Source organism: Pecten maximus, unplaced genomic scaffold (assembly GCF_902652985.1).
Source record: "Pecten maximus unplaced genomic scaffold, xPecMax1.1, whole genome shotgun sequence".
Classification (NCBI taxonomy): domain Eukaryota; kingdom Metazoa; phylum Mollusca; class Bivalvia; order Pectinida; family Pectinidae; genus Pecten; species Pecten maximus.
In genome coordinates this window covers 1-8,128 of record NW_022981572.1, presented here as the reverse complement: position 1 = coordinate 8,128, position 8,128 = coordinate 1, and the positions used below count along the sequence as shown (strand labels likewise).

The 8,128-nt window shown below is 35.2% G+C and overlaps 1 protein-coding gene across 1 annotated transcript; it reads left to right on the top strand.

Annotated features, from left to right (window-relative positions):
- Positions 1-1,207: 1,207 nt before the first annotated feature.
- On the top strand, positions 1,208-7,971 carry LOC117320137 (prolyl 3-hydroxylase OGFOD1-like). The gene is made up of 6 exons (XM_033874804.1): positions 1,208-1,461; positions 4,119-4,264; positions 4,773-4,822; positions 5,252-5,352; positions 6,843-6,962; positions 7,848-7,971. Exons 1-6 carry the CDS (start codon positions 1,269-1,271, stop codon positions 7,964-7,966), a joined length of 729 nt encoding a protein of 242 aa, XP_033730695.1. The 5' UTR covers positions 1,208-1,268; the 3' UTR covers positions 7,967-7,971.
- Positions 7,972-8,128: the final 157 nt, after the last annotated feature.

Below are 8,128 nucleotides of genomic sequence, written 5' to 3'. Positions count from 1 at the left end.
TCGAAAAAGGTTGCATGAAGAGGTGTAGCCCGAGTTTCCTCTGGCCCTGACACCATTTCTGGTGTAGGGCCAGAGCGCACTACTATATGAAAACATGGAATTATCCGACACCGTTTTCTTTTCGCTCCATCGCGCATTGATTGGGGTAGTAAGTTAGGCCGCCTGCGGCCTACATAGTTAGCAATATGGCGTCGAGTCAAGTATGAAATTTTGACTAGCATAAAGTGATGGTCTATACTGACGGAATAAAACACCTAGATAGGTTGACTAAATGGGTGTTCTGGGGTAAATAGATATCTCATTTATCCATATACAGAATGTATATGTAAGGTAGGTGTTATGTCACGCCCGATTTTGTATTTGCACCAAAATCTTAGCGACACCAAACGGTGTTGGAGAATTCCACGTTTTGATATAGCGCGCTCTGGGCCCTACACCAGACATGGTGTCAGGGCCAGAGGAAACTCGGGCTAAAATCAAGGCAGAACTTGCGTAGTGTCAAATAGGGTTCGGTTGTTAAACGTCGGTTGGCGTAAGAACAAAAAAATAGCCAGAGATCTTTAGCTTGCTGAAGTAATTAGAACGAAGCCATGTTTCCAACATTTATGATTTAATAAAAGAAAAAAAGTAAAACAGATAACATTTCGATATGAAAAAAAGCAACACAGCATACTAATTCTATATGTGGGCACATGAGGTACATGTAAGCGTTAGTCAAGTGGCTTTCTGTCATAAAGAATCTGACCGAGTTAGTGATTTTGAAGTATATTATATTATAACAACAAAAAGCCGGTAAATTACTAAAGACACAAACTTTGAAAATGTGTTAATAACTTGACCTCGCTAAATGAGACTAATTAGTATTATTTCGAAATAAAAACCCGTTCACAATATAATGCAGATAAACCACACTTACCATTATTGAAACTGCATACAGTAATTTTCGTTTGGTGTTGCTCGCCAAAACGAAATCGAAACGTGAAGTAGCATAAACCGGAAGTACACATGTGCTTTTTCGGCCAAAAAGTAGAAAAGATGTCGTAACAATAATATTTGCTATTTTTGATGAAAATAATTACAGACAGAGAAAGTCGAGTCTAAGGTTTTAGTTACAATGGCATATTTCATAATTTATTTTACAAAATAATTAAAAAGAAATAGATGTGTTTGAAAACGAAAGTACACAACTAACTTCCGGTTGTAAACAGGTACGTACACACGTGTGTTTTGCATTTCCTCCCTGTTGTCATCAAACCGCATTAACCTTCATGGAACGAAAACGTACAGTGACTGATGATGTCAACGGAGAAACAGCGCCAAAAGTGAAAAAGGGAAAGCACAAAACTAAGTCCGCGAACACGCAAAAATCCCTGTCAGTGTCGCTAAACAAGTGCTACACTGAAGATGAAAATGTGAAGAATTTTGAGTCGTCGTATCAGGCTGGCAAGGCGTGCGACGCAGGTAAACATTTGCTGTTATTTCATCGGCTTCATTTAGAAAGTTATATGAGGAAACAAGAGAAAGGATTGTCGGTCCCTAGTGCGAATTTCTTCTGGCTCTGACACTACTCCAACATACTCCAACAATGTTAGAGGTTTTACACGGCGAGATACTTTTGACAGGCGCCGTGTAACCTCTAACTGCCCATAGCTGATTTTCCCGATGCTGACGATGACATTTTCAAAGTTCGTATATTGAAAAAATATAGCGTGTCAACTTACATTTAAATGATCCACAGGGTCCAATATATATTTCTTTCCATAATCGAATGATTAAATGAGAATAATTTCGTAAAAAACACAAATTATGAAGTTTTCTTCTTCCGAAGCGGAGCAGAGCTCAAGCAGACAATACTGTCGGTAGTGATAGTAGAAATACCACGTGATTTGCCGGTTAATACAAATATGGATTACAACCTCTGTCCTACAAGCGGAATACAACAAAGTCCGTATCATTTCGTTCCGTTTGAAATAACGACACCTATTTTGTATCAACCTTTAGGCAGCCATTTTTAAAAACGACTAGAAAAGTGCTACAACGACATGGGCATGTATTTTGTGTGTTATACACCGTATTATACTATATATTTGTGTCTGTGACATACATATGGGATAAATATTGCATACATGATACGTAGACATCGTTGTAATGACCTGTCAACCTCTTAAGAGTTTTTTTCAAGCATATTTAGTTCCGCCCGGATTTCGGGCGGAAACTGCATCAAAGAATTAGTGCTTCGGAAATAAGAGGTCGCAGTCGGCAAAATAATATCCGATAGAAAAAGAGCCGACCAGCGGCCTCTTATGTTATAGGAGTATACTCCAACAATGTTAGAGGGTTAATAAGGCGAGATACTTTTGACAGGTGCCGTATAACCATATCCGATAGAAAAAGGGCCGACCAGCGGCCTCTTATGTTATAGGAGTAGCTCTGACACCAGACTTGGACAGTTTGACAGATAATAGACTAGATGTAAATGACCCAGTATACAATTGTGAAGTACAAGCTAGGGTCTTGTTAGTTAACTGCAAACAGATCTAGATCTTTGAACGATCTTGATTTGAAACCAAACGAAAATATATCAAAAGATTGCATAATCATTAGTTAATTCTTAACTGTTTAGGCCTTTATATGGATTATCTCGAGTGAATGTCTGGTGTGAAATCGTTAATTTAAATGTACCTGAGACAAAATGGCGACTGCATGCCCAACAATTTGCAGAAGAGGTCCATCCATCTTGCCTTCATTGTAACAATTTATTTATCTCAATTGTCAGCACTTTTGGTAATTCTGTGGAATGCAACATTGTTTTCAATGTTTCCTCTACTGGTGCAGTTGATCACACAGCAGGATGTGGGCATAATGTGATTTTACAGGACTTTTTCTCACTGGTTTGGGAAAGGACTTTTTTGTCTCATTTTGGGAAGAAAATTGGTGAATTGGGAAAGTTTTTTTCAAGAGTAAACTGTAAATTTTGGGAATTGGCTTTAATATGAAATAAATAATTTCAATTGGGAATGGGGCCCATTAACGGCCCCAAAAAGCCCCCGGAAAAAGCCCTGTTTTAAATAGGCCTAGCTCAGTCAAGCTAACGTTATCATCAGCTTCAGTTTGTTTGTTTTTTTCTGCCTACCAGTCAGAAGTCACTCGACCATGCGACGTCATTGCGATTCAGCCTATTTGTAGATGCCTGGGGTATGGGTGAAACATATTTCTCATCCTGACCAGCCAGCCAAGTTTCTTTCAAGTTTACTAATATTTCTCTGTTGGCCTTGTCAAATGTAGTGCTGGCACGTTTACTGGTTACACAATAAATAAGCAATGTTCAGGAAGAAATTTAATAGTAAAAATACCAAATAAACACACTATTTTACAATACACCGACAAATTTATAATCCACCACAATAATATGAGACATACCAGCTAGAGTTTGCATCACTTGTTAATTTAGTGTTGGACATCTGGTTCACCTGCTGTCAGTGTAATGTGACCAGGTGGGGTGTCCTGCTGGGTGTTTTATGCTTCAGTGAGGACAGGTATTACTATAAAAATGGCATCAGTTTTTATGATATCATAAGGAGGCAAACACGAACATATCGTCGACTCGCAATATTAAAAAGTACGAAAACAACATTAAACCAAACAGAATTCCCTTTTGTTAGCTTAGAAGTACATCTGAGGAGTTTGATTGGGGGTGAATGAATGACTCCATCTAGTAGAGCAGCTTGAAAGTTGTGCATAAAAATACTTTTTAGACTTAAATCTTTTCTTGAATCTTTATCATAAGGTATAGATTGTCAAACCAGCAGATTTCTGTTCCCTTATTCCCCTTTCATCCATCTAAAGGATTCTAATTATCTTATATTTTACATATTTTCTATGTCAAATATATATTTTGACAAGCATTTCTTTAATGACTGATTCATACATGTATAAAATTATATGTTTTTTATACACTTGTACTTAACACAGGTAGAAATATTACAAATGTGTTTTTACGTTTTGAAATTTTTGTTACATCTCTGAAAATTAAGAAGTATTCAGACTCTAATTTACATTAAGCTAAGACCACAGAAATGATAGTGTATTTACAGAACACTTACTGGTTTTCATTCCAGGTGGATTGCAACTGTGCCATGAACCATTCACCCACGGTGTCCTGCCAACTTTCATTGAAGATGAAGAATTCCTTGAGAGCCTTCAGGAAGAGCTTCTGGACTTGACATTCACAGAGAAAAACAATGACCTGTACAAGTTTTACCAGGTTGTTCATAAACTTCCAGTCATGAATGAATTTGAAATTTATGTATTTAAATATCAATTATAATTAATTAACATTTTACTCAGCCTCTATGAAAGTATTGTAACTAAAGATAAAAATTGCATACTGCATACATCCCGACCCTCCATATTTAGGAGATTTACAATTTTTGACCCTATATTTAAACATGAAAAACAATAAAACGTTTCTGTTGTTCATAATTTTATAAATTCAATAATACAGAAGAAACAGCAATTTGAAATGAGTTTTATTTAAGTTTTCGTGTTAAGGTGAGGTCTGTAAATGTTTCATTCTGAGGCTAGAAGTTTTGATCATGAGTAATCGCCCCATAATGAATATCACAAATCTTCAACTTTCACATGATATTACAAACTGTAATAATCCTAGCAGAGAAATAATTGTTATGTATTGTAACTATAAACTTAAATATTCATTTATTAAGGAAAACATCTAAACTGACATTGAGTTTTTTTTTCTTTAAATGTTATAGAGCAGAGAAGATCTCAAAGTTGTGCAGACCCCTCACATCAGTGCTCTAAGGTAAATACTGTTGTGTTTGACACTTTTTATGTAATTGTTAATACGTTTTTTAAAATCTGTAAGCTACAAATCATGATAATGATCGAGTTGAAAAGAAAATCTGTAAATAAAAATAATGAAAACAATTTTGATATTAAGAATGTTTGATAGATCATTTTCACAAACATATCAATTCAGGACAGAAAAATAGGAAATGTGGTTATAAATCAGAATTTTTTGTGCAACCGTTATATCATATTATATTTTATAACTTAAAATTCTGTTGAGAAATTTGGTACATTGTAATAGTGGGGTATCATAATATATCCTATAATATGAACAAGTAGGATATATTTGTCTGAGAAATGAGAATCTTCATGATAAAAATATTGTTATGAAGATATAAAATCAGAAATCATCTTTCAAAAAGTGATTAATTCTGTTTAACAGGGACCTGATTTATGTGAAATTTAAAGAATGGCTGGAAACAGTGACCCATATACCCCTAAACAACACAGTCGACATGTCTTGTGCCAAGTACGAATTTACAGGTATAGTTACTTGTAGTTGCTGTTATTTTGATCAGTTGCCAGGTACTGACTGTAGGCCGGTGGTTTTTCTCAGGGTACTCTGGCTTTCCTCCACCACCAAAACTAACCCTGGCTGTTAATAGGACGTTAAACAAAAACAAACAAAAACAAACAAATATTTTTATCTGTAACTTTTTTTAATTCTGTTCATTAAATACAGTATATAGAGAATATCATATATGCATGTCAATGTAATATTGAATTCATGTCGCAGGTGAATAAGTTCAATAATTTGATATGTCACAAGCATTAAGGTGAGTGGTGAATTAAATCATTTATCAAATTAATAAAAATTCCATGTAACACCAACACAAGCTTAAGATTCTGTTAATCACATACTCATTTTATGAAAAAATTAGTGGAAAGTCTCATATTTATTTCTTTATAATTTTGACTTGAACAGTACGTTTTACATGACCAAAACAATTATGTGACATCACGTCATTTATCTGTGATGTCACGGTAGTCTTAGGATATTTAAGACAAGGTCACATGACATGACAGAACATGTCAGTTATGTAATAATTATATTTAATTGATATGCATAATGATTTTTTTTTTTTTTATTTAATTTGGTGAATGTATATAATCTGTCAGTATATGAAGATGAACAAAATTATGTTTCTCTCTTAAATTCTTAAACCAGTTTGGCAGTATGTACAATACTAAAAGTGGGGGATGAACTTATATATATATATTCCTGAATTTCTGCCTATGCAGAAAAATGTGAAAAATTGTATCTTGTAAAATACTGTATGGTGGCATGATTTTGTTTTCAGATATATCTTACATATTTGTTTTTTTCCTAGAATCCATTTGAATTCTCTAGGGAGTTTTTTTTTTTTTTTTTGTGTTGAACGATGTTCAAGATTTGTGTTCTAGTTGTCAAACTGAGCCCTGGTGAATTTTTCACAACAACCGGTCAGCTAGCAAAGAGAACTTCTTTTGGCTCGATTGGTTGAGTTTAAGACTTGTAATCCTGCGGTCCTGGTTTGATCCCCAGCGGAAGCATTAAAATAAATTTGATTTGTGATGCTTTCTGTTACAAAACAAAAACAAAAAACACAATAGACTTACAAGATATGAGTTTTTGCCTCTTCCCCCCCCCCCTTGTAAATTTTTTTTACCGGTGATAACAGTAAAAACAGTAAACCTTACATGGTTCATGCGGTTTGTACATGTATATTACACATGGCTGTCAATAATGGTTGGGTGGCACATAAGTACAGTGGTAACACACTTGCCTTTCAACTAGGCGGCCAGAATTCAATTCCATGATAAAATATGAAAAGGCATCGAGTCACCTACCTGACCACGTTGGTTTTCCCGAGGTACTCCGGTTTCCTCCTACAGTAACATCCCTCACTCGCTTCAGTCGAGGCAAACAAGAGTTAATATATTTTGATATAAATAGAGTTTGCAATTACATGACTGTCATGTGACTGTTGTAGACACACTGCTGTGCCATGATGATGAACTGGAAGGGAGACGGATTGCCTTTATCTACTACCTTGTTCCGCCATCATGGTCAAATGAGGATGGAGGGGCACTTGATCTGTTTGCACTCAACGGTGGGTATATATAGAGAAACTAGCAAGTTTGGACATTGTAAATAAAACCTTATCTAAAGAAATAAATGAAATAAGGACTTATAAAATTGATTTTTCTTGTGATATGACTGGTCTGTTAGATTAAAATAGTCATTAGTTTCTGTACAATATTTGCTGACAGTAGGCCTAGCTTACTAGTTCCCTGAAGCATTCAGATGTACATGTACTTCATGTTCCATCTTTTTTGTATTGCAGAGTTATCTACTCTTTGAGCAGGTATCAATGGTTCCATCATTTGTAATGTAAGTGAGAGATGTCACGACTTTGTGAGAAAACGACATAATATTCTCACACAAACTAATAACATAACAATCAATACCTGCTCATGTGAGCAGATGACTCTGCATTACAAAAAGACGGAATACTGTTAGTTTTCTGGAAAAGAGAATGGGTGTGCTTAATGGAAGACTTTAAAAGGTTGATAATCTCACTTACCTGTTTTATAAGATTGTCTCAACTTGAGAAACAAACCAAAAAAAAAAAAAAAAAAAACACACACAAAAAAAGATCAATAAATAAAAGAAATAAAAATAAAAAAAATCCCAAGTTTTCATAATTATTGTTTACAGTCCAGATTTCACATGTAGACTTCGTCCTGTGAACAGTTTTACTGAGCGAATCGTCTTACTCTGGTGTTTTTGTAACTGCACAGTGTGACTAATTATTATCAGGTAGGTTGACTGTAAGTAGTATTATAGTAAAAATAAACAAGCTAGGTTTCAAGTGTTCTGTCTTCCCTACAATTGTGACATGGGTGCTAAAGATATGGCAATCTCAACCAATAATCTACATTTCAGCAATATTCAAGGATGAAAGTGTTGATAGCTGTTAAATTATACCCTTCAGAGAATGGACAACCTGCGGGTGTTGTGAAGTCTGTGGTTCCAGTGAGAAATAACTTCCTGTTCTTTGAGGTGACGCCATTGTCATTCCACCAGGTGGGTACAATTGTAGTTAATTCATGACAGAATTGTGAAAATTAACCGACATTCACTAAAGTAGATAAAATATAGGCAGATTACGAAGGACCTCTAAAATATAAAGACAGGTGGTAGTTATAGACAGGTGGTACAGGTGGTAGTTATAGACAGGTGGTACAGGTGGTAGTTATAGACAGGTGGTACGTG

Excerpts from the sequence above, each read along its gene's own strand:
- LOC117320137 (XM_033874804.1), top strand. The coding sequence starts at position 1,269 with ATGGAACGAAAACGTACAGTGACTGATGATGTCAACGGAGAAACAGCG. Across the intron at positions 1,462-4,118 it reads TGGCAAGGCGTGCGACGCAG|GTGGATTGCAACTGTGCCAT; the intron begins GTAAACATTTGC and ends TTTTCATTCCAG. Across the intron at positions 4,265-4,772 it reads ACCTGTACAAGTTTTACCAG|AGCAGAGAAGATCTCAAAGT; the intron begins GTTGTTCATAAA and ends TAAATGTTATAG.